General features: G+C 64.5%; 4 protein-coding genes across 5 annotated transcripts; 1 reads left to right on the top strand and 3 right to left on the bottom strand.

The window, feature by feature from the left end:
* Window positions 1-1,002: 1,002 nt before the first annotated feature.
* On the top strand, window positions 1,003-11,269 carry APC2 (APC regulator of WNT signaling pathway 2). The gene is made up of 14 exons (XM_062015070.1): window positions 1,003-1,158; window positions 1,298-1,388; window positions 1,470-1,638; window positions 1,721-1,829; window positions 1,928-2,041; window positions 2,303-2,380; window positions 3,709-3,801; window positions 3,880-4,264; window positions 4,674-4,769; window positions 4,880-5,019; window positions 5,124-5,201; window positions 5,287-5,403; window positions 5,495-5,709; window positions 5,794-11,269. Exons 1-14 carry the CDS (start codon window positions 1,018-1,020, stop codon window positions 11,246-11,248), a joined length of 7,281 nt encoding a protein of 2,426 aa, XP_061871054.1. The 5' UTR covers window positions 1,003-1,017; the 3' UTR covers window positions 11,249-11,269.
* Window positions 11,270-11,731: 462 nt separating this feature from the next.
* On the bottom strand, window positions 11,732-14,595 carry LOC133627841 (granzyme M-like; the record flags this gene model as incomplete). The annotated part of the gene is made up of 6 exons (XM_062015156.1): window positions 11,732-11,953; window positions 13,064-13,279; window positions 13,437-13,691; window positions 13,967-14,111; window positions 14,208-14,370; window positions 14,541-14,595. Coding segments are annotated over 5 exons (789 nt in total), but the record flags the coding sequence as incomplete, so codon positions are not given.
* A 183-nt stretch (window positions 14,596-14,778) lies between these two features.
* C25H19orf25 (chromosome 25 C19orf25 homolog) lies at window positions 14,779-16,987 on the bottom strand. 2 transcript variants are annotated; one of them, XM_062015149.1, is made up of 3 exons: window positions 16,919-16,987; window positions 15,932-16,087; window positions 14,779-15,826 (listed from the first exon to the last, which is right to left on the bottom strand). In XM_062015149.1, exons 2-3 carry the CDS (start codon window positions 16,077-16,079, stop codon window positions 15,654-15,656), a joined length of 321 nt encoding a protein of 106 aa, XP_061871133.1. In that variant the 5' UTR covers window positions 16,080-16,087; window positions 16,919-16,987; the 3' UTR covers window positions 14,779-15,653. The 2 variants fall into 2 exon arrangements, with proteins under 2 accessions (XP_061871133.1, XP_061871134.1); XM_062015150.1 differs by lacking the exon at window positions 16,919-16,987 and adding an exon at window positions 16,861-16,910.
* Window positions 16,988-17,042: 55 nt separating this feature from the next.
* Window positions 17,043-23,707, bottom strand: REEP6 (receptor accessory protein 6). The gene is made up of 5 exons (XM_062015137.1): window positions 23,485-23,707; window positions 20,039-20,132; window positions 18,802-18,940; window positions 17,998-18,166; window positions 17,043-17,193 (listed from the first exon to the last, which is right to left on the bottom strand). Exons 1-5 carry the CDS (start codon window positions 23,597-23,599, stop codon window positions 17,144-17,146), a joined length of 567 nt encoding a protein of 188 aa, XP_061871121.1. The 5' UTR covers window positions 23,600-23,707; the 3' UTR covers window positions 17,043-17,143.
* Between the last annotated feature and the right edge of the window lie 15 nt (window positions 23,708-23,722).

Genomic DNA, 23,722 nt, shown 5'->3' on the forward strand with positions numbered 1-23,722 from the left:
CCACCTCTGCCTGGGGCAGCCCCTGTGCTGGTGTGGGGGTTGCTGGACACCCCCGCAAAGGGCTGTTGGGGGCAGAGGGATCCCGAAGCGTTCGGGGGGAGCTTTGGCTGGGCAGCGACAGGGGCAGCGCCGGGGGATCGATGCTGCCGCGGGCAGCCGCCGTCCCTGACCCCGCTGCTGGAGGAGAGGTGGGATGGGCTCAATCCTGCCCTAGCGCTGCGGGAGGGGTGAGCAGGGGGGGTGCAGCAGGGTGGGGGGGAGAGAAGGAGCCCCCCCCCTCCCCCGCTTTGCACCCCCCACCCGTGCACACCCATCGCTCGCTCGTGCACACACGTGGTGCTGCCGAAGGTGACGTGGGGCCGTCGGGCTCCCGGTCGCTGCTCTGACCCGCTGGGGCGGTGACAGGGGGTCCCAGTCCCCATCCCCCCCAGCCCCCTCCCCCCCCCCATGCCCACGTGTGCCGCTGCCGTGTGGGACCCCCCCGGCAGGTGCGAGGGGCGGCTGCGGGCGCTGCGGCGAGCAGGAGGTTTGGGCTGGCACGGATGGCTGGGGAGGGGGGCTGGGGGGTCGGGGGTGGGGAGGGGGCAGGAGGGGGCCGGGACGCTGCGGGGGGGGCCGGGGCTGGTCCTGCTGCGGGAGGGAGAGAAGCGGGAGATGGTTCAGAAGGAGAAGACAAAAGCGAGACAAAGGGGGAAGGGAGCGCGGGGCTGAGCTGCTGCGGAGGATGGAAATGAGGCAGGGGCTGGCGGGGGGCTTGGGGGGAGCTGGGGCTGCCTGCCCGCGGGGGGAGGCCGGGGCCAGACCCCCCATCCCCTGCTGGGGATGTCCCTTCTGGGAGGCTTTTGGGTGCAGCGGCTCGTGCTGGGGCAGCCTGTCCCTTTGCTGGGGGGGGTGTGGGTGGTCCCCAGGCTGTGCTGCGCTGGTGGGGAGGGGGGGAAGGGAGGGTGATGGGGCTGAGGGTGCAGCTCGGGGTGCTGCCCACCTCCCCCCACCCCGCAGGCGCTGCAGGAGGTGAAGATGTCCGGCTCCATCGCCTCGTACGACCAGCTGGTGCGGCAGGTGGAGGCGCTGAAGAAGGAGAACAGCCACCTCCGGCGGGAGCTGGAGGACAACTCCAACCACCTCTCCAAGCTGGAGAATGAGACCTCGGACATGAAGGTGAGGACAAGCCCCGAGGGGTGTGTGGGGGGAACATGGATCTCACATTAAGGCTGCAGGGAAGGGCACACAGAGGGGGTTCCCTCATGTTCCCCCCCCCCCCCCCCCATCATCCCAATGGCTGCATCCCTGCTTTCAGGAGGTCCTGAAGCATCTCCAGGGCAAGCTGGAGCAGGAGGCACGGGTCATGGTGTCCTCGGGGCAGACAGAGGTCCTGGACCAGCTGAAAGGTGGGTGGCCCAGGCAGAGGGGGGTGAGGAGGAATGAGGGGTCCCTTGAGCCCACCCTCACGCTGCTGTCCCCATCCCCAGCCCTGCAGATGGACATCACCAGTCTCTACAACCTCAAGTTCCCCCAGGAGGGGGGAGGATCCGGGCTCAGCGCTGAGGACAGTCCCCCCCCACCCCCAGCCCCCCGGGACGGTGCCGGGGACCTGGGCAGAACCACGCTTCGGATGCTGGAGGAGCTCGACAGGGAGAGGTGATGGCTGGGGCTGGGAGGGAGATGCAGGGGGCTGAGGGGGGCTGGGGACTGTGCTGATGGGGCTCCCTCCACTCCCCAGGTGCTTCTTACTGGGTGAGATTGAGAAGGAGGAGAAGGAGAAGGTCTGGTACTACACCCAGCTGCAGAGCTTGGCCACACGCCTGGACGAGCTGCCCCATGTGGAGACAGTGAGTGGGGATGTCTCAGCACCCCTCTTTCCCCTCCCCCAAATCCGAGGTGTGGGGAGGACTCTCACACCCTGTTCCCCCCCCTTTTGCCCTCCCAGTTCTCCATGCAGATGGATCTCATCCGGCAGCAGCTGGAGTTCGAGGCTCAGCACATCCGCTCGCTGATGGAGGAACGTTTCGGGACAGTCGACGAGATGGTGCAGCGGGCACAGGTCAGGGTGGGCAGGAAGGAACAGACACTGCCCCTCCTCACTGCCCCTCACCATCTGCCATAGGGGTGCTCCACCTGCCCCATCCAAACCCCTCCATCACCCTCATCCCCAGCTCCTCACAGCCTGGCCTGCTGCACTCAGCTGCCCCTGGCCTCACACACACTCCTGCCTGGTACCGGGGGGTCTGGGGGGAGTCCCAGCCATGGAGGGGGTGTCTGTGGGGGTTTTCAGCCCACCCTGACACCCCCTCTGCCCCCACAGATCCGGGCATCCCGGCTGGAGCAGATTGACAAGGAGCTGATGGAGGTGCAGGACAAGGTGCAGCAGCCGGAGCCACAGGTAGTGGGGAGGGGGCTGAGCCATGGGCCAGGGGCCACTGTCCTCATGGGGAGGGTGGAGGAGGGGGCCAGGCACACCCCCCTCCCCCTGCCGTTGTCCCCGTGGTGTCCCCATCGCACAGCCGCGGCTTTGTGTGGCTCGGGCACCGTGAAATGGGCAGTTGCCATGGAGACCAGAAGTAGGGCACGGCCGTGGCGGCGGCGCCGGGGCTCCCGCGGCATCTGCCAGGCGACTGAGCTGCCAGGCTGGCAGCCCTCCATCCCCATCCCCTTCACTGCACCTCCCATCCCCTTCACTGCACCCCCTCCATCCCCATCCCCTTCACTGCACCTCCCATCCCCTTCACTGAACCCCCTCCATCCCCTTCACTGCACCCCCTCCATCCCCATCCCCTTCACTGAACACCCCCCATCCCCATCCCCTTCACTGCATCCTCCCATCACCACCTCCTTCACTGAACACCCTCCCCTCCATCCCCATCTCCTTCACAGAACCCTCCCCTCCATCATCATCCCCTTCACTGCACCCCCTCCATCTCCATCCCCTTCATTGAACCCCTTCCATCCCCTTCACTGAATACCCCCCATCCCCTTCACTGCACCCCTCCTCTCCATCGCCATCCCCCCTCCACCTCCACATCCCCACCACCATCTCCAGCCCTTCCATAATCCTACAGATGCTCCCTCACCCCCAAATCCTCCACCATCCACATCCCCACCATGTCCACGACCCCTCCATCCCCTGTGGCCCCCCATCACCCACAGCCCCAGACAGCCCCACATCCCTCAGTGGCCCCTCCATCTCCAACCCACACACACAGCTCAGTGAGCTCAGCCCAGCACAGTCCTCACCATCCTCCCTGCTTGCCTCGCCCACGCTCCTCCTCCCCCAATCCTGCTGCTGTGGCAACACCCACCCCCAATCAGCTCTGATTTGACTTAAAATACAACCCTGGCACTGATGAAAGCAACTGACTGGGAAAGGCTGCTGAATGTAATGGCACCAGTGGGTTCCTGAATGGGGAGGGGCCAGGCAATGGTGGAGGGGGGTGAAGGCAACAAAGGGAGGTTGAGGCTGGAGCTGAGGCAGAACTGTTTCCCTGAGAGGGGTGTCAGTCCCTGTGCCAGGCTGCCCAGGGAGCTGGGGGAGTGCCCAGCCCTGGAGGGATCCCAAAGCCCAGGAGCTGAGGTGCTGAGAGCCAGGGGTCAGTGCTGGGCTGGGCAGGGTGAGGGGAGGGCTGGGGCTGCAGCAGCTTAAAACGTCTTTTCTAACCAAAATGATTCAATCAACACATTGCAACCCACCCCCATCTGCCCCCTCCTCTGCAGCTCTGTGGGAAGGTGCCTGGCATGGAGGGGGATGGCAGCTTGGACCCCCCAACACACCCTGATGAAGGAGGCAGCAGCCTGGGCAGCAGCAAGGTGAGGGGCAGCCGTGTCAGGGTGGGCTGTGCAGGGTGGACAAGTTGCCATATTTAACCCCCACTCCTCTCCTTGCAGGTGGAGGTGGTCTTCTGGCTCCTGTCCATGTTGGCCACACGGGACAAGGACGACATGTCCCGCACCTTGCTGGCCATGTCCAGCTCCCAGGAGAGCTGCCTGGCCATGCGCAAGTCGGGCTGCCTGCCCCTGCTCATCCAGATCCTGCACGACTCGGACGGCGAGCCGGGGCCCCCCGAGAGCCCCTCGGGTGCCAAGGACGCCCGCATGCGTGCCAACGCCGCCCTCCACAACATTGTCTTCTCCCAGCCCGATGAAGGCCAGGCCAAGAAGGAGATGAGGGTGCTGCATGTGCTGGAGCAGATCCGCTCCTACTCGGAGACCTGCTGGGACTGGCTGCAGATGCAGAGCAAGGATGGGGGCAGAGGCCCCGAGGGTGGAGCGGGTACGAGGCTGAGGAGGGTGACAAGGGGGTGTGCTGGAGGTGGTGGGAGATTGCAGGAGGGAACCATCAACATCAGTGAAAGGGAATCCAGGAATGAATGATAGAAGAGGAAACGGCCTCAAGCTTCCCCAGGGGAGGTTGAGATTGGAGCTGATGCAGAGCTGAGAACCCCCTGAGAAGGTGTCAGTCCCTGTGCCAGGCTGCCCAGGGAGCTGGGGGAGTGCCCAGCCCTGGAGGGATCCCAAAGCCCTGGAGCTGAGGTGCTGAGGGCCAGGGGTTAGTGGTGGGCTGGGCAGGGTGAGGGCAGGGCTGGGACTTTGTAATCTTAAAAGTCTTTTCCAACCAAAATGATTCTGTGATTCTGTGAGTGCCAGACCCCAGGGCTGACCCCCCACCTTTTTCCCCACAGTGCCAGTGCCCATCGAGCCCCAGATCTGCCAGGCCACCTGTGCTATCATGAAGCTCTCGTTCGATGAGGAGTACCGGAGGGCCATGAATGAGCTGGGTGAGCCTGGGCTCCATCCCTGCCCACCCTCCTCCCCAGCCATGCTGAGGAAAGGGGTGCTGGGAGAGGAGGGTTCCCCTGCCACAATCATCCCCTCTCCCATCCCACAGGCGGGCTGCAGGCGGTGGCTGAGCTGCTGCAAGTGGACTATGAGATGCACAAGATGACAAATGACCCCCTGAACCTGGCGCTGCGGCGCTACGCGGGGATGGCCCTCACCAACCTCACCTTCGGCGATGTGGTCAACAAGGTTGGGGAGGGGGCTGCGGGGTGGGGAGCAGGGCTGTGGGATGGTGAGGGAGGGAGGGGGCTGCAGCACTGCCCTCACTGCCCTCCCTCCTCCCTTCCCCACAGGCAACGCTGTGCTCCCGCCGTGGCTGCATGGAGGCCATCGTGGCTCAGCTGGGCTCTGACAGCGAGGAGCTGCACCAGGTGGGTATTGGTGGCATGGGGGGAGCGGTGGCTCTCCAAGGGAGGTGGATGATGGGCACCCACCCACCCCTGTCTGCCCTCCCAGGTGGTCTCCAGCATCCTGAGGAACCTCTCGTGGCGAGCTGACATCAACAGCAAGAAGGTGCTGCGGGAGGTGGGCAGCGTGAGCGGGCTGATGCGGTGCGCGCTGCACGCCGGCAAGGTGAGCCCCGGGGCACGGCGGTGGGCACGGGCACCGGGGCTGGCTGGGCTCTGACAGGGGTGTCTGTGTGTGTGTGTGTCCCCTGGGTCAGGAGTCCACGCTGAAGAGCGTCCTGAGCGCTCTGTGGAACCTGTCGGCGCACAGCACGGAGAACAAAGCCGCCATCTGCGCGGTGGAGGGAGCCCTGGGCTTCCTGGTGAGCACCCTCACCTACAAGTGCCAGAGCAACTCGCTGGCCATCATCGAGAGCGGCGGGGGCATCCTCAGGAACGTCTCCAGCCTCGTTGCCACGCGGGAGGACTATAGGTGAGGCTCTCAGCAGGGTGAGGACGGTGATGGGGGGGAGGATCAGGGATCATCCTGACAGCTGGGGTCTCCCCTGTCCCGCAGGCAGGTGCTCCGGGACCACAACTGCCTGCAGACGCTGCTGCAGCACCTGCGCTCGCACAGCCTCACCATCGTCAGCAACGCCTGCGGCACCCTCTGGAACCTGTCTGCCCGCAGCCCCCGCGACCAGGAGCTGCTCTGGGACCTGGGGGCGGTCAGTATGCTGCGTAACCTCATCCACTCCAAGCACAAGATGATCGCCATGGGCAGCGCGGCCGCGCTCCGCAACCTCCTCACCAACCGGCCCCTCAAGTACAAGGACGCCGCGGTGGTGTCGCCGGGCTCCTGCATGCCCTCGCTCTACATGCGCAAGCAGAAGGCGCTGGAGGCCGAGCTGGATGCCAAGCACTTGGCTGAGACCTTTGATACCATGGAGAAGCAGAGCCTGAAAAGCCAGAGCGCGAAGAAGCCGCCGCGGCACATGGAGAGCCTGGTGAAGGATTACGCCTCCGACTCGGGCTGCTTTGATGATGATGAGGTGCCAAATATCTCCACCGGTGTGGAGACGGCCAGTGCCTCTGTCCTCTCCATGTTCCTCAACTCCTCCTTCCTCCAGGGACAGGCGCTACCCCGGGTGCTGGCGCAGAGGCGATGCCCAGAGCCGGAGAAGGATGGCAGCAGCAAACCGGCCGAGGCCAAGAAGCCGCCGCTGCCGGAGGACGACGTCTCGCTGGCCGCCGAGAAGTTGGCCAACAAGATCTCCAGCACGGTGGCCAAGATCGACAAGCTGGTAGAGGACATCTCCACCATGCACACGTCCTCGGATGACAGCTTCAGCCTCAGCTCAGAGGACCACTGCCTGGACTGGCAGTACGGCCCCGAGGAGGCTCAGGAGGCGCGTGCCCAGTCCTGCTCCCCGTCCCGCCTCGACGCCGGCGCCTTCGGCAAGCGCGACGGCCTGAGCCGGGCACACCCGCTGCTGCGCCTCAAGACCGCCTACACCAGCCTGTCCAACGACAGCCTCAACAGCGGCAGCACCAGCGACGGCTACTGCACCAAGGAGCACATGAAGCCCTGCACCAGAGCCGCCTTCCTCGACTACCGCGATGAGCTGCAGCGGTACCAGAAGCGGCCGAGCCGGCTCGACCTCAAGAGCATCCTGGGTGGGAAGCAGGAGCGGGGAGAGCTCCCCGTGCTCAGGGGCAGAGACCAGGCAGAGCCAGACAAGCCGGAGCAGCGAGACCTGCCCGAACGGGCCAAGAAGACGGTGACTTTCCCCAGCCCCAAGGCGCCGGAGAAGGAGCCTGAGTGGAAGAAGGAGGCTGGCAGCAAACTCTCCCCTGACTCCCAGGTCCGCACCATCAAACTCTCCCCGTCCTACCAGCACATCCCTCTGCTTGAGACTCTGGCTAAGAGTGGTGTGGCTGCCAACACCGGCCACCACTCCTCCCTCCTGGGCAGAAAGCAAGCCTGGCTTCCCCCTGCGCTGCTGCAGACGGCCGAGACCTTGAGCAAGATCCCGGAGAAGCTGCCTGCCCAAGCCCCGGCCACGGCCGAGCAGGAGTCGGTGCAGAAGTACTCGGTGGAGGACACCCCGATCTGCTTCTCCCGGTGCAGCTCCCTCTCCTCCCTCTCATCAGCAGACAACGTGCTGGATGGACAGAGCCACAGTGAGAACGACCTGGACAGTGACTCCTCCCTGGAGATCCTGGAGATGGAGGAAGGGGACGGGGAAGGTGAGGATGGGAGGCAGGAGAAGGAGAAAGTGGCTGATCCAGGCCCGGCGGCGCTGGTGGGGATTTCCCAACCCATCACCATCCCTCTCCCGAAGCGCGACAAGATCTTCCTGCGGGAGTCGTCACCGTCACGCCAGGAGGACCTCACGCCCTCGAGCTCCTCGGAGAACTACATCCAGGAGACGCCGCTGGTGATGAGTCGCTGCAGCTCCGTCAGCTCCCTGGGCAGCTTCGAGAGCCCCTCCATCGCCAGCTCCATCCAGAGCGACCCCTGCAGCGAGATGATCAGCGGCACCATCAGTCCCAGCGAGCTGCCCGACAGCCCCGGGCAGACAATGCCGCCCAGCCGCAGCAAGACACCCCTGTTCGACCTGGGCTGCCAACCAGAGAAGGAAACCAGCCAGTTCAACATCCAGTGGGAGAACAACGTCAAGAAGTTCATGGAGATCACCGACTTCAAGGAGCGCTTCCAGCTGCCCCAGGACCTGGACTCCATGGTCTACTTCACGGTGGAGAAACCCAACGAGAACTTCTCCTGCGCCTCCAGCCTGAGTGCTCTGCCCCTCCACGAGCACTACGTCCAGAAGGACGTGGAGCTCAAGCTGATGCCCAACTTCCCGGACAAGAACAGCCTGAATTTCGTGGCTCACGAGAAGCGGGAGGAGCGGCGGGAGGAGCGGTTCCTGGAAGGCCGTCGGCGGGTCGACTGCCCCGACCCCCCGTCCGACGACGACATCGAGATCCTGAAGGAATGCATCAGCTCGGCCATGCCCTCCCGCTTCCGCAAAGTGAAGACCTCGCTGCTCTCCAGCCAGGTCCTGCACCCCCAGACCAAGAAGCCGATGCACGTCCCCGTCTACATGCTGGTGCCGGCACACGCTCCCCCCGGCGTCCCCAAGCACCTGCGAGCCGCCGCCCGGGACCTCTTCAAGGACGACGACTCCTTCACCGACTCTGCCGACGGGACCCCCGTCAACTTCTCCAGCGCCGCCTCGCTGAGCGACGAGACCCTGCGCTACCCGGCTGCCGAGGAGGCCGAGCACCGCCACGGCCCGGGGGCTCTGCCCGAGGGGCACCGCGAGCCTGGCAGCGTCCCGCTGAGGAGAGCCGCCTCCGGCAGCTCGGCACCCGCCCGGCTGAGCTCAGCCGGCAAGGGGAAAGCGGGGTCCAGCCGTGGCCAAGGTGGGGAGGGGAAACGGGGCCAAGCCCCCCTGAAGAGCGGAGCCGGGCTGGAGCTGGAGGTGGGGAGAAGCAGCGGGACCCCCGGGAGGAAGGATGCTCCCCAGGAGGATGGGGTGGCCTTCCAGTCGCTGTGCCACACCACACCGACGGAGGAAGCCGTCTACTGCTTCTACGAGCAGGACTCGGACAAGCTGCCTGAGCGGGGCAGGGAGGGCTCCGGGAGCAGAGCACAGCCCGGCCGGGCGCCCAGGAGGGAGCGCTTGGGTGGCTCCGTCCCCCGCAGGGACCCCGAGCCTGGTCCCCGGACGGCCAAGGCGAAGCTGCAGAACAACCTCATCGCTGACGAGACGCCGCCGTGTTACTCCCTCAGCTCCTCCATGAGCTCCCTGAGCGACACCAACCTCTCCGACGGCGAGGAGCGGGGCCAGCCCTGCGGCAAAGCCCCCCGGCCCAGGTCGGCCACGGTGGCGGGGAAGGGGCAGGGGCAAGGGGGCTCCCCCAGCTCCCCCAGCCTCAACTCGGAGGATGATCTGCTGCAGAAATGCATCGGCTCGGCCATGCCCAAGCGCCGGCGGCCCGCGACCCGCCGGAGGATGGTGGAGAGGAAGCAGAAGCCGCCGGGTGCCGGCGGGAGGGAGCGGAAAGCGGAGGCAAAGCATCACCCCACCGAGGACACCGGCTCGGACCGCGGCTCGGACCTGGACAGCGTGGAGTGGCAGGCGATCCAGGAGGGTGCCAACTCCATCGTCACCTGGCTGCACCAGGCCGCTGCCTCCCTCTCGAGGGAGCCTTCCTCTGAGTCTGACTCCATCCTCTCCTTCATGTCGGGGCTCTCGGTTGGGTCCACCCTGCAGCTCTCCCTGGGCAGGCAGGAGAAGAACCGTGCTGGCAGCGTGGCCGGCCGGGATGCTGCGAGGAGGGAACGCAGCAAGAGCCGCCCGGAGAGGAAGGACGTGCCAGGCGTCAGTGCTGCCGGCCGTGGCGGCGCCAGGGCAGAGCGGAGCCCGGCACCCACCAAGCCGGTGCCCAACCTGCCTGTGGTTTTCCGTGGCAGGACCGTCATCTACATGCCCAACCTGACCAAGGATGCTCCCAGCCCACGGGCCACCCCGAAGAAAAGCCCAGTGGCGAAGCCCGAGGTGCCACCAGCCAAGAACCTCTCCCTGAGCCAGCAGCGCTCGCGGAGCCTGCACCGGCTGGGCAAGCCCCCTGAAACCGGGGACCTGGCGCTGCCCAAGAGGAGCACGACGCCCCCTGCCCGCATCGGCAAGGGGCCGCCCTCCTCGGGCTCCTCCCGCACCTCCACCCCCTCCCAGCACGCCCCCAAGAAGCTGCCGTCGCCCTCTCAGCTCACCAAGCAGGGTCCCCCGGCTGCGGGCAAGGCGGCCAGCGCATCCTCCCCGCCGGGACCCCCAGGCAGAGCCCCGGCCTCCAAGTCCCCGGCTCCCAAGCAGTCCAAGACGCAGAAGTCGCCCGTCCGCATCCCCTTCATGCAGAAGCCCAGCAGGAAGGTGGCGCCGGGCCGGGGGGCGATGCCGGTGCTGGAGGAGCAGGCGGTCGGCGGCAAAGCGCGGGGCGGGGGGCCGGGGGCGCTGCGGGGGCCGGGGAGCAGCCGCCTCAACCTGGTGCGGGTGTCATCGGCCCGCTCCAGCGGCAGCGACTCGGATCGCTCCGGTTTCCTGCGCCAGCTCACCTTCATCAAGGAATCGTCCAGCCTGCTGCTGCGGCACCGCGCCGAGCTCGCCCCGCCGCAGCCCTCGGCGCCGCCGCCTCGCCGCGCTGACCCGCAGCGCAGCCGCGCAGCCCTCCCGGCCGTCTTCCTCTGCTCCTCCCGCTGCGACGAGCTCAAGGCGGCCAAGCCGGCGGCCCCCGGCCCGCGGCCCCTCGCCCCCCGAGCGCAGCCCGGCAGCAGAGCCCCCGCCGGGGTGAAGCCACCGCGAAGGACCAGCTCCGAGAGCCCGTCCCGCCTGCCGGTGAAGACCAACGTCCCCGCGCCTGAGCCTTTCAAGAGGTACTCGTCGTCACCCAACATCAGCGTGGTGAGGAGGACGAGCAGCCCTTCCTCCGTCCTCTCCGTCCGCTCCGAGGCTTCGGCGCGGCGGCGGCAGCCCGAGGCGGCGCCCGGCGCGCAGACGGCGAAGCCGCCGGTGGTGATGATGAAGGGGACGTGGAGGAGGATTCGGGATGAAGACATCCCCCACATCCTCAAGAGCACGCTGCCCTCCTCAGCCCTGCCGCTGGCGGGCACCGGCGAGGAGGAGGAGCAGCACCCCGGTACCCCCAGCCCCAGGCAGACCAGCGATGCCGTGGTGCAGACCGAGGACTTCTCCACCACCAAGACCAACTCCAGCACCTCTCCCACGCTGGAGACCCGCGAGGGGCCCCCACACGCCCGTGTTGCCTGCGATGGCGAAGCCCTGGCGCCCACCAAAGCCGCTCTGCCCATCTCCTTTGGCCATGAAGCAGCCAGTGGGACCTTCCCCGGCAGCCGGCACGGCTCCCCGAGCAGAGCAGCCCGGGTCACCCCCTTCAACTACGTCCCCAGCCCCATGGTGGTGACGGCCGTGGCTGACAAAGCGGTGGAGAAGATTCAAGCTTGAGCAGCTGCTGCAGAGGAAACCCCAGTGAGGGTCCCAACGACAGCCCCCTGCCCCATGGGAGCTGGACCAAGACTGGTGCTGGGGAGGGGGAGATGGTAACATGGGACAGCTGGGGACTGGGAAGTCACCTCAACCTGCTGCTTGCCCCAGTCAGGGTCTTGTGGTCCTGGACCATCACAGTTCCCGGTGCTGAGGAGAGGGAAGAGCTGGGAGGATGGAACCCGGGTTGATGCCCCAATGTGAGGAGTCTCAGTGGCTCTCTCCTTCTGCTGATGGACATCTCAGGACAAGCAAGAGGGAGAGAAGGGGGGGTGCCGTGTCACCATGTTCCCCCCTCCCCATCCTGCTCACCCACCTCAGGCAGAGGCTGAACCAGGGCCTGATCCTGCACGCTGGGGCTCTGCTGCATGCTCCAGCTCATCCCAGCACCAACGCCCAGCTCCACCAGCAACTGCAGCTCATTTATTAATGAGGTGGGGGAAGGGAACACAGGGAGAGGCTTTGTAGGGGGGAGATGGGGGCCAGGACCCCCCGTTTGTGCTGCTGGAGACTCCTGGTTGTTAATGGGTAACCCACAGCCGTGGTGTTTGCACTGGTTCCAGGTGGGAAAGGTGCAGGAGGAGCTGGGCAGGGGTGGCTGGGGTCTCAGTGGGCTCATCCCCAGGAGCTTCTTGCAGGGTTGTGTCACAGCGCTGGGGAGCTTCCCTGGGAGGGAATGGGGTACTGAGCTGGCATGGGAGTGCCCAACCCCTAGGGAAGGGTCTGTGGCCCCCTCAGCCTCATCCAAAGTCCCCCACAACCTCCCACCCTGGTGTGGAAGAGCCCCATCCCTGCTCACAGCCAGGAGCCCAGCACATCTCCATGGGTCGTGGACACGAGTTCATCTAAGACTGGATTACGCCCACAAACATGGGGCTGGGGGCTGGGACCCCCAAAGCACTGGGGATGCCCCTGCTCCTGCTGCCACACAGCCCCCTGGGACTGAGGTTGGGGTGTGTGGGGAGCACCTCGGCCGCAGGAGTGGGGTGGGATGCAGAGGGACCCACTCCCTGACCCCAATCTGGATGCTCCCCAACCCCTCGGGTATCTCTCAGTCCTCCCACCCTACATCTCAATGTCTCTTCGGCTGGAGTGACCCATGGGCCCCCATATACCAGTGCCATGGGTGGCTATGGGGACACATGCAGGAGACAGGGAGTTGTAGGGACATAGCAAGAGGAGTTGGGGAGTCACACGGGGCTGTGGGGAGGCACCGAGGCCGTGGAGACACCAGGGCTGTGGGGACATGCACGAGGGCCCCAGGGATAGAATGATAGAATCAGAGAATGCTGGGGGCTGGAAGGGCCCTGCAGAGCTCATCCAGCCTCAGCCCCTGCTCAAGCAGGTTCCCCTGGCTCAGGGGGCACAGGAACGTGTCCAGGTGGGGTTGGAAACCTCCTGAGAAGGAGCCTCCACACCCTCCCTGGGCAGCCTGGGCCAGTATCCACTGGAGCCTCAGCTCTGGCTGTGGCTGGAGGTCCAGCACTGCAGGACCCAGAGCCAAAGAGAAGAGGGCAAAGCCCTCAGGAGCAGCTCCTGTCCCCACTCCCCAGAGCTGTCACCAAGCCTGGGATGTGCTGGGAAGGCTGGTGCAACCCCACGCTCGCTGCAGCCAGGGGTTCAAGCCCTCCCTGCCCTGCCCCATCTCTGCCCCACGTGTGCCCATCGGCTTCAGCCCTCCTCTGCAGACAATCCCCCCTCCCCCATCGCTGTATCTATGTACTAAGGATGTTATTTTACTGGGACTCTGGACAGTATTAAGAATTAAAAGCCAACCTGTGTAAATAGGAAGGGGTGATGTGTCTGTGCCACACGCCCGGGCTAGGGGGAGCTGCAGCCCCTCCGCAGTGTTTTCTGGATCCATTTCTTGTGCTTCACAGCCGAGGTGGCAACCGGCGGCTTGAAAAGGTCGGTGGGCTCCGGGCTGGAGAAGGACAGAACACCGGCCACCGCCGCACGCCGCCCGCACACCAGGGGACCCCCGGAGTCACCCTGGGGGGAGGTGACAGTGCCAGGAGCCCCTCCATGCCTGAGGGCCACCTCCTCAGAGCCCCCCCAAACCCGGGGGTGTCACCTGAGGGTGGGGAAAGAGCTCTGCATTGGGCTGGCCACCTTGCAAAGCCCTTTGCCCCCCTCCTCAGCACCTCACCTTGGAGGGTGCTGAGCCCCTGCGGCATCCCTGGAAGCAGATCATGGTGGGGGTGATTTCCCCGTCCCAGAAGCGGCTGTTGTTGCACATCCTGCTGTCCAGCACCGTGACCTCCAGCTCCTGCAGCGTGGCTGAGAGCCCCCCGTGCCCACCGACCCCCCAGCCTGCCACGCTGCAGGTTGCCCCTGCCATTGGCTCCTTGCCCAGCAGCCTGATGAGCCGCCGCGTCCTGCTCAGCGTCACCGTCCCCTCCAGCTGCAGGGAGGGCGCTGGGTAGTGCCATATCCCCCTGGCACGGTGCAGGGGGCTGCCAGGGAGCACCCACCACAGCGAGTGGGCAGCCAAGGGGGAGCAGGGAGCTGTCAGCGAGAGGTGCGAGCGCTTGGAGGTGTGAAGAGGAAACAGCACCCAGCTGGCAGCCGGTCCCTCACCTCAGCTGCGGGTGTGAGCCCGCCCTGCACCCTCCCCAGCAGGGCTGATGGATGTGTGCTGCTCCCAGCCCCGCAGCCAACCTTTCCCCACAGCCCTACCTGGAGCAGGAGAAGGTCGTTTTCCATCGTGTGACGGTTGTAGCTGGGGTGGGCACAGGCTGCCCGGATGGGGAGGGTCTGTGTGGCCGGCCCATGCTCCTTCAGCCTGTGCAGCCCCACCACTGCCATCCCCACGGCCCTCCTCCTGCCCCATGGTGGGAGATGGTGTCAGAGAGAGCCCCCTCGAGCCTCCCAAGCCCCTGTCCCTGCACCAGGCAGGATGTGGCCGCTGCAGACTCACCCCTGAGGGAAGCAGTGGGCTGCTGTCAGCACCCAGCGCCGGTGCAGCAGCGCTCCCCCGCAGGCATGACCCCTCCTCAGCTGGATGGACACCATGTAGGGCCTGGAGTGGGGTTTGGCCTCGTGGCCTCCGATGACTGATGAGGGCTGGAGCCATCCCTGTGCTGCCAGAGAGAGCAGAGCCCATCTCCATCCCAAGAGGGAAAGGCCAAGGAGGTCCCCAACCAGCTCCCACTGTCCCCCCTGTGCCTCCCTGCAAGCTGGTGGCCACTCCCTGTGCCCAATGATGCCAGGACCCCGCTGGCCACCCCAGACCTGCTCCCTCAGCCCTCACCTGGTCCAGCCCAAGGGAGGGTGAAGAGCAGCAGCAGCCCCAGGCAGCTCCTCGGCCCCATCCTCAGCAGCAGTGCAGCTGCAGTGGTGCAGAGCAGCAGCAGGACATGGACCCCCCCTGAACAGGGGGGCAGGAAGGGGAAGAGGCACCCTGAGGGGTGAAAATCCAACCACCACAACCTCGCTGCTCCCTGGGGTTTGACTCTTCTCGCTCAAGCAACAGAAACTCACACCTTCAGTTCACCAAGAAGGGGTTTTAATGAGGTTTGTGACAATCCCCAGTGCTCAGGTCACCCTTTCCCACCAGCTTGATCAGCAGCACGGGACAATTTTGCTCCCACCACCATCACTGTGAGGCCAGTGGCCCCCCAGACAGGCAGCAAATGATTCCCCCAAATCCCTCAGCTCTTGGCTTTGGAGGATGGGGCCGGCCTGGCTTTGGGGGCTGCCGAGTGGGACGGCCTCAGGCTGGCCAGGAGCCTGTGGAAGAACAGCTCAGTGGGATACTCCAGCTCGATGAGGTGCTGCAGGAAGGGAGGCACCTCAGCTTTCTTCACACCCACATACACAGGGATCATCTTGGTCCCTTTGCAGTGGATGACGTGGTCCAGGTTCCACTGGGAAACGCGGTGGCACCACGGGTCACCCAGGGACTTGGTGGAGAGGAGGAGGATGGCCACCCTGCTGGCCTCAATCACCTCCAGGGCACTCATGAGAACACACTTCCCAGCCACTTGGTCCTGGTGCTCTGCATAGCCCTGAAAACCCTCCTTCTTCAAGTACTCGGCGATGCAGGAGGCGATGTGCTCGTCCTCGGGGCAGTACCAGATGGAAAAGTCATAGGTGAAGCGGGGCTGGGAGGGCACGGGTGGCATGTCACCCCCAGGGATGAGGGCAGAGAGCACAGCAGGGACCAAGAGAAAGGTTGGGCTGACCAAGGAGGCACAGCCCTGGTCCCCTCACACACCACCGACACCCGGGGAGGCGTCAACTCAACGTCAGTCAAACGTAAATCCCGCACAACCGGTTCTACCCTCGGTTTGGGCAGGAGAAGCCGCAAGGGGGGGTGTCCTGAGGCAGGCAGGGGGGTCCTGCCCGGCCCGCGGCGCTTGTCTCAGAAGGCTCTCTGCCTCATGTCGGCGATGCCGCGCTCCAGCGCTGCCCCCGCCCGCTGCAGCTCCTCCCGCCGCCGCCGCAGCCGCTCCCGGGACTGCTGCAGCCGCTGGTTCATCTCCACGTAGGAGCGGCTCTGCCGGTACAGCCGCTCCCGCTCCTCCCCCGGCGAGCCTGGCGGTGGGGGACAGAGCGGGGAGGGGTCGGCGGTGGAGGCGGGGAGGAGACCCCTCACCCCGCCCCGACCGCCCGTCTCCCTCCCCAAAGCCGGAGGCTCACCTGGAGAGGGGTCGCGATCCCGGCGGGGCTCGGTGGGGAGGACGAAGACGGGGTCGGTGGGGCGGGTGCTCTGCACGTCGGACAGGATCTGCTCGGGGCTGGGGGGCTCGGGCCGGGTGGGCAGCACCCGCTTGGCCTTGGAGCTCATCACGGGGGCTGCGGGGGGTGAGAGTGCTGCGCTGCCCCCTCTGCCCCGATAGACAGGCAGACAGACAGACAGACATCCCTCCCTGCATGGACACACAGATCTCCCCCCGTCCCTGTCCCCTACCAGACAGACAGACACCCCCCTCCATGGACACACAGATCTCCCCCCGTCCCTGTCCCCTACCAGACAGACAGACAGAGCCCCCATGGACACACAGATCTCCCCCCGTCCCTGTTCCCAATCAGACAGACAGACAGACCCCCCCATGGACACACAGATCTCCCCCCGTCCCTGTTCCCAATCAGACAGACAGACAGACCCCTCCCATGGACACACAGATCTCCCCCCGTCCCTGTCCCCTACCAGACAGACAGACAGAGCCCCCATGGACACACAGATCTCTCGTCCCTGAACCACTCTACCCCGACAGACAGACAACCCCCCCCATGGACAGACGGATCTCCCCCCGTCCCCCTGAGACAGGCAGCACCCCCTACCCCCGACAGACGGACGGACCGATCCCTTCGCTGCACCCCCACGGACAGACCGACCGCCCCCGCCAGCTCAGGGACAGACACAGCCAGACCCCTGCGCTGCCCCGGGACACCGCCTGTCAGACGGACAGACAGACGGACAGACCACAACCCCCCCCTCCCGCTTCCGACACACGGACACAGCCCTGCCCCTGCCCTCGGGACGGACGCAGCCCCTTCCCCTGGCCCGGGACACACACACACACACCCCCCGTCCCCCGCGGACAGACAGACAGACAGACACCCACCGCCCTGCTGGGGCCGGACAGACACACGGACCCCCGCCCCCCCCCGTCCCGCGCTCACCCGCCCGCGCGCCGCACTTCCGCCCCGCCCCCGTCGTGACGTCACGCTCGCGCCTCCTGGCCCCGCCCCCTTTGCTCTTAAAGGCGCCGCGCGCCGTGGCGGGAGGACACGCGGGGGGGTCGCAGAACACCGTGTAGGGGGGGAGGGGGGGTCCCCCGGCAGTTTATTGCGGGGAAAGAACGACGGGGCGCGGGGAGACGGTCACGGGGACACCGGAGAGCCTTCTCACTTGCTCTTCTCCGCTTCTTTGGCCGTGGTCAAGGCTTCTCTGGAGGCTGCGGGAGACACGGGGATGGGGTGAGGGGCCACCCCTGGAGCAGCAGCCACACGGCTGGCAGCCCCGTGGCCATCACTGTCCCCCTTCCCTCCCTCTCCCACTGGTAGCCAGCTCCTGCTCGCCCTCAGGCAGACACAGCCACGGCAGGGAGGAGGCAGGACACACAGCTTGGGGGTCTGGCTACGGGGAAGCACCAGCTGAGGGAGAAAGGGACCGTCCCTGGAGCAGTGGCCACCCAGCTGGCAGCCCCGTGGCCACTGTCATTCCCTCCCTCTCCCACTGGCAGCCAGCTCCTGCTCTCGCTAAGGAAGACACAGCCATGGGGAGAATGAGGGAGGACACAGGGATTGAGGGTCTGGCTATGGAGAAGCTCCTGCTCTAGGCACGCTGAGGGAGAAGGGACTGCTTGTGAGCCACATCTGCAAAAGCAGGAGTCGAGGTGGCTGCAGCTGGCCACGTGGCTAGTGGGAGCAGTGGGGTGATTGCCACAGAATGCTCCTTCTCCCTGCAGCAGCAGCAGGACCTGAGGCCCGTTACATACAGACGAGCTGAGCTGCGGGGCCACCTCGGCCGCCAGCCGGGCTCTGCTGCTGGCCAAAGTCTGCAGGACTGGAGCCCGAGGTGCAAAGAGAAGAGAGACAGAGAGAGAAGGACAGATGGTGGGGAGCCATCCCCCACTCCCCACTCGCCTCCAGCCACGTGTGGTGGGCCAGGGCTGCGGGAGAAGGGCTCCCAGCCGCGGGGGAAGGGCTGCCCTGGGGGGTTTGCCCCGGGGGGAAGGGGCAGCGGGGCCCCTCGGTACCTTCTCGGGTGAGGGTGGAAGCTGCATCCAGGGCTTTGGTGCTGAGGGTGCCCAGGACAGTGTCCACGGTGTGGTGGTGCCGCAGGAAGCAGGGTCGGATGAGGCTGTGGTACAGAACCTGGGAGCCGTTCCAGGAGACGGGGGCCATGCACCACAGCAGGAACAGGCACTGCAGGGAGGGGAGATGCTCCAGAGCTGGGACGTGGCAGGGCAGGGAGCCAGCCAGGCAGGCCCAGAAGGGGAGCAGTGATGGGGCAGCAGCTGAGCTGCTCCAGTCCCCCCCTCCCCAAAGGCTGATCCAAAGGCAGCTTTGGCAGAGAGAGATGCAAAACAGCTCCTGAAACATTTTCAGGTCCTCAAATCACCCCCAGACAGGATGGGCCTCCATTATAGGGCTCTATAGGGGACCTCCTGTCCCTCCCTTGCTGTAGCAGGGGAGATGGTGGTGGGCTATATCCCTCCCCAAGGGTATCTATAACCCCCACACACCTTGTAGGGCTGTTTAGGGGGTGGACCCCGACCCTGAGCTATAGAGAGGAATCCCACCCCTCCCCTGGGGCTCTATAGGGCTGCTCTCACAGGGCCATATAGGAAGGGGAATCTCCATCCCAAGGGCTCTATAGCTTCTCCTCTCACAAGGACACATGGAGGAGACCCCCCAGACATTCCCAGGGCTCTGCAGGCAGCAGGAGGTCAGCTGTCTGCAGGGAGCTCTGTGACAGACTGTGGCCCAACCATAAGGAGACAGAACCCCCCAGGCTGAGCCAGCAGGTGAGAGGTGTCTGGCTCCAGCAAAGCCATTACCTTCACAGCATAGTAGAAGGGGAACCAGTAAAGGAAGATGTCAGAGAAGAACTCAGCTATGCTGAAGACGCCGTAGACCACCCAGTACGTCAGCCATGTGGTGTCATCCTCCTTGTTGGAGCTCTCAATGGCTTTGATGCTGTGGCAGGAGAAGACAAGCCCCACTGCAGCCCCACTGCCAGGCTGGGCATCTCCCTCCCAAGTCCTCCAAACCCTGGAGCCAATCTGCCTACTGGGTGCTGCTATCACAAGGTGGGGACTGTGTCAGGTCTCAGTGTTCTCCAGAAGGTCTCAAGAAGTTCCCAACCATAACTGTCTGTTTGTTTATCAGGGAGACCTTCAGCAAGGGGCAGGGAATGTTCCCCAGGTGCAGCAGGAAAGTTGGGCTGGGACAGAATCAGAGAATGGTGGGGGTGGGAAGGGCCCTGCAGAGCTGCTCCAGCCCCAGCCCCTGCTCAAGCAGCTTCCCCTGGCTCAGGGGCACAGGAATGTGTCCAGCTGGGGTTGGAAACCTCCTGAGAAGGAGCCTCCACACCCTCCCTGGGCAGCCTGGGCCAGGGCTCCCTCACCTCAGCACCAAAGGACTTGCTCCTCCTGTGCCAGGGGCACTGCCTGTGTGCCAGCCTGTGCCTGTTACCCCTTGTCCTGCCACTGGCCACCACACACCAAACACTGGCCCCATCCTCCTGACACCCACCCTGTAGGGACTGATCAGCACTGTTGAGATCCCCCTGACCTCAGCCTTTTCTTCTCCAAGCAGAACAGCCCCAGGCCCTGCAGCCTTTCCTCCTCACACACTTGTTCCATCCCCTCAGCATCTTGGTGTCCCTGCACTGGCCTCTCTCCAGCAGTTCCCTGTCTCTCTGGAGCTGGGGAGCCCAGAACTGGACACAGGACTACAGCTGAGGCCTCCCCAAATCAGAGCAGAGAGGGGGCAGAACCTCCCTTGACCTGCTGCCCACACTCTCCCTCATGTTCCCCAGAATGCCATTGGCTCTTGCTCTTGAGGGCACGTTGCTGCTCATGTTTATTTGTTGCCCACCAGCACTCTCAGGTCTCTCTCCTGGAGCTGCTCTCCAGCAGGTCACCCCCAGCCTGTCCTGGTGCATGGGGTTGTTCCTCCCCAGGTGCAGGACTCTGCACTTGCCCTTGGTGATCCTCCTGAGGTCCCTCTGTGCCCAGCTCTCACTGACTGGCAGCACAGGCTCTGGTCAGTCAGCCAGACACTGCTACTCACGAGACATAGGCAGGGTAGGCGAAGCCGATGAGGTTGCAGAGCAGTGAGGCCCCGTAGCCAAACATGAGGTACAGCCCCAGGAACGACATGGAGCCTGCCAGGGGGACAGAATGGACATCACAGACCTGCCAACACTGAGATGATGAGGAGAAACCCTGGCTCAGTCCCCTGAGCATGTTTCTTATGCCAAGACTGAGAAGAGACACATGCTGAGACCCTCCAGTTGGGAATAACAACCACCACCAATTCATTCAGGTACCACTTCAGTTGGCAAAGCCCCTGAAGCTGCTGCAGTCCCAGCCCTGCCCTCACCCTGCCCAGCCCAGCACTGACCCACAGCCCTCAGCACCTCAGCTCCAGAGCTTTGTGATCCCTCCAGGGCTGGGCACTCCCCCAGCTCCCTGGGCAGCCTGGCACAGGGGCTGACACCCCTCCCAGGGAAACAGTTCTGCCTCAGCTTCAACCTCAGCCTCCCCTGGGGCAACTGGAGGCTGTTTCCTCTTGGGAAATGGGAGCAAAGTCTGACTTACACCTTTCTGTGAGTGTCAGAGAGTGCTCCTGTCTGCTCTCAGGCTCCTCTTCTCCAGCCTCAACACCCCCATTCCCTCAGCCCCTCCCCAGCCCCTTGTGCTCCAGCCCCTTCCCCAGCTCTGTGCCTGGCTCTGGCCACGCTGCAGCCCCTCAGTGTCCCTGTGGCAGTGAGTGAGGGGCCCAGCACTGAACACAGCCCTGGAGCTGCCGCCTCAGGAGAAGAGACTGACTTCCCCTCCTCACTACAAGATCCTGTCAGGGAGCCATGACCTGGCCCCATCCCCATTTGTCCCTTCCTTGACCCAAAAGGGACTTGACCATAACAAAGTCACAGCACTTTCAACCTGTCATCAGCCTGGACTTGGGCCAAGGCTGCAGATATGTCAGAAGCTGAGACTTTAAAACACACAGAGAGTCCAAAGTCAAGGCCTGGAGCTTCTCCTCCATGCCCAGGGCTCAGAGCCACTTGGTCTTTTGATAACAAGTGTTCAAGGACAAGCTTTGTTCCAGAGCCCAGGGGCAGCCTCCTGCCAGAGCCTGTGTCTCCTCTCTGCTCCCTGGACACATTCTGCAGCACATGCTTGTGCTGAGCAGCCACAGCTTGTTAAGGATCCAGCTCCCTGAGAACCAACAATCCAATCCCACACCCCTGGTACTCAATTAAATCGTTAAAACGAAATATCAGCCATAGCTTTGGTCCTTTGGAGCTCACTCAGCCCTCAGACACTTGTAAGAGGCAGAAGGAGGGGCAAAAAGCCCTTGCTGCTGAAACCACAGTCACGGCTGACAGCCCTCCTCACACATGGGCTCAGAGCCCAGCACCTCCCTCCCAACCTGCCTGAGGCAATGAAACACAGAGCCCAGAGGGGCAGAGGGCAGGAAAGCAGCCTGGGGACACACAGAGCTGGAGTTGAGGGCATTCACTGGCACAGCCCAGCTGTGTTTCCCCTAACCTGCACACAAATTCCTCCAGCAATGTAAGCACCTTGGCCCACAGCAGGCAGGAAAGCCAGGATTTAACCTGTCTGTGCCAGTGAATTAGAGAAAGGCCTTTTGCTTGGGCTCAGAGGATGGATTATCCCCACTCTGCTCACTGCAGCATTTCTGCCCCTTGTTCTGGCCCCCAGTGCAGGGCAGCCACAGCTCTGGGCACCAACTTGGCTTTGGAGCAATCACACACCTCCCCTTCAAGGAGAACTGACAAGCAGGTTCAGCCAGTGCTGGGTTTCATTCCCCCAACAGCCTTAGAAGGGATTTCACAGGCTAAGTTTAGCCCCTGAGAAATTTATGTAACAGCAAAAAGCAAGTGCAAGGCTTCACTTACAGAGAGGAGCTGCTGAGGGAGCAGCTGGAATCATCCCATGGTGCCTGTCCTGGCAAGGAGGGTGAGCTCAGCCTGCCCTGGGCCTTGGGAAAGGGACACTGTCCTCCTCTGGGATGATTTCTACTCAGCAGAAGCTATTGCATGGCTAGCCTGGCTGTGCTATCCAGAGGACAGGCAAGACAGGCTCCAAACTGCAGCCCACAGGTGGCTACTGGCTCCAGAGATGCAGAAGCCACCCTGCTGAGTCCAACCACAAATTAGGAATGAGCACAGAGCCAGGAGGAGGGAGAAATTGGGTAATTTGAGCTTAGCAGCAGCTTCTCTTTTCCAGGAGGAGACCATTGCTCTTTGGTGGAAGCTGTGTCTCTGCTCTCCCTTTACCCCTAAATGCCATCACACCTGAGCACAACCAAAGCCCTGGGGTCCTTTGGCTGAGAAGATGCCCAAACACCACGTACCATATCCAAACACAGCCCTCTCACAGCAGCACATGCCCTTTCACAGAGCCCTTTCCCCCTCAGAGCAGGAAAATGAGCCCTGTTGCAGGTAAAGGGTGAAGAAATGGCACCAGGAGGGAAAAAGCAGAAGCACCAGTGGGATGCAGAGAACTGGGAAGCTCTGAGCCTCCCCTAGGGGGGGAGTGGTGTAAAACATTGAATCAAAGGTGTGGATGGGCAAGTCATCAATAGTCAGAGAGTGGAATGGGGCCAAGGGTCAGAGCCACAGTGGGGAAAGGGGTGACAGAGTGCCAGGAGAAGTCTCCCTGGGGAAACGCTGGCTGGTTTCTCATTAATGAGCAAACAGGATCTGATCAAGAGCCAGACCTCTGCCCTCCCCAGGGAAGGAGGAGAGTCACAGAATCCCTGAGTGGTGGGGGCTGGAAGGGCCCTGCAGAGCTCCTCCACCCCAGCCCCTGCTCACGCAGCTTCCCCTGGCTCAGGGGGCACAGGAACGTGTCCAGCTGGGGTTGGAAACCTCCTGAGAAGGAGCCTCCACACCCTCCCTGGGCAGCCTGGGCCAGGGCTCCCTCCCCTCAGCACCAAAGGACTTGCTCCTCCTGTGCCAGGGGCACTGCCTGTGTGCCAGCCTGTGCCTGTTACCCCTTGTCCTGCCACTGGCCACCACACAACAAAGTGTCACCCATGGGATGAGCAGGACACAGGGACAGGCACTGCCATCCCCAGCACCCGGGCAGACCTGGGCACTCACCCAGTGGGGAGCAGGGACCCCTCCTCCATCAGGCTCAGGTTTATCAGGGGTCTTGCTACACAGACCCCACAGGTTTTGGGGTGCACCTCCCTTTGGGATGGGATGAGGGTTTTCACTCCTGCCAGAGGTGAGGCCCCCTGCCCCCATCCCAGCGTGGCCCCGCTCCGTGAGAGCGCCCAACAGCCCGCAGACAGGCGGCTCTGCCTGGTCCCTGCCCCCTCCCAGCGCCCCGAGGCACGGCGAGGGGCTGCCAGGGCACCCCGGGAAAGGGACCCTCGGAGACCTCCCCCATCCCCACAGATCCCGCCGCGAGGGGCGGGAAGGGAGCGGGCAGCGCATCCCGGGAGCGGGCTCGGGGGTCCCGGCGGGGTCCCGGTCGCACCTGTGGCCAGGTAGAGCCGTTGGACGCCGGTGCGGGCCTCCAGACGACCCAGCAGGTCACCGAGCGGCCCGGGGCGGTCGAGGAAGCGCTGTAGGCGCTGCTGCACCGAACCCATGGCGGCTCGGACACGGACACGGACACGGACACGGACACGGACACGGACACGGACACGGACACGGACACCGGTCCCGGCCCGGTGCCCCCGCGCCGCTGCAACCGCCGCACGGGGCCGCTGCGC

This window comes from Colius striatus, chromosome 25, assembly GCF_028858725.1.
Source record: "Colius striatus isolate bColStr4 chromosome 25, bColStr4.1.hap1, whole genome shotgun sequence".
Classification (NCBI taxonomy): Eukaryota; Metazoa; Chordata; class Aves; order Coliiformes; family Coliidae; genus Colius; species Colius striatus.

Coding starts and splice junctions, on each gene's coding strand:
- APC2 (XM_062015070.1), top strand. CDS start 1,018: ATGTCCGGCTCCATCGCCTCGTACGACCAGCTGGTGCGGCAGGTGGAG. Junction 1,639..1,720: donor GAGGAGCTCGACAGGGAGAG/GTGATGGCTGGG, acceptor TCCACTCCCCAG/GTGCTTCTTACTGGGTGAGA. Junction 2,381..3,708: donor TGCAGCAGCCGGAGCCACAG/GTAGTGGGGAGG, acceptor CCTCCTCTGCAG/CTCTGTGGGAAGGTGCCTGG.
- C25H19orf25 (XM_062015149.1), bottom strand. CDS start 16,079: ATGAGCTCCAAGGCCAAGCGGGTGCTGCCCACCCGGCCCGAGCCCCCC. Junction 15,827..15,931: donor GGATCGCGACCCCTCTCCAG/GTGAGCCTCCGG, acceptor CCCCACCGCCAG/GCTCGCCGGGGGAGGAGCGG.
- REEP6 (XM_062015137.1), bottom strand. CDS start 23,599: ATGGGTTCGGTGCAGCAGCGCCTACAGCGCTTCCTCGACCGCCCCGGG. Junction 20,133..23,484: donor ACGGCTCTACCTGGCCACAG/GTGCGACCGGGA, acceptor TCCCCCTGGCAG/GCTCCATGTCGTTCCTGGGG. Junction 18,167..18,801: donor CCTTCTACTATGCTGTGAAG/GTAATGGCTTTG, acceptor CCCTCCCTGCAG/TGCCTGTTCCTGCTGTGGTG.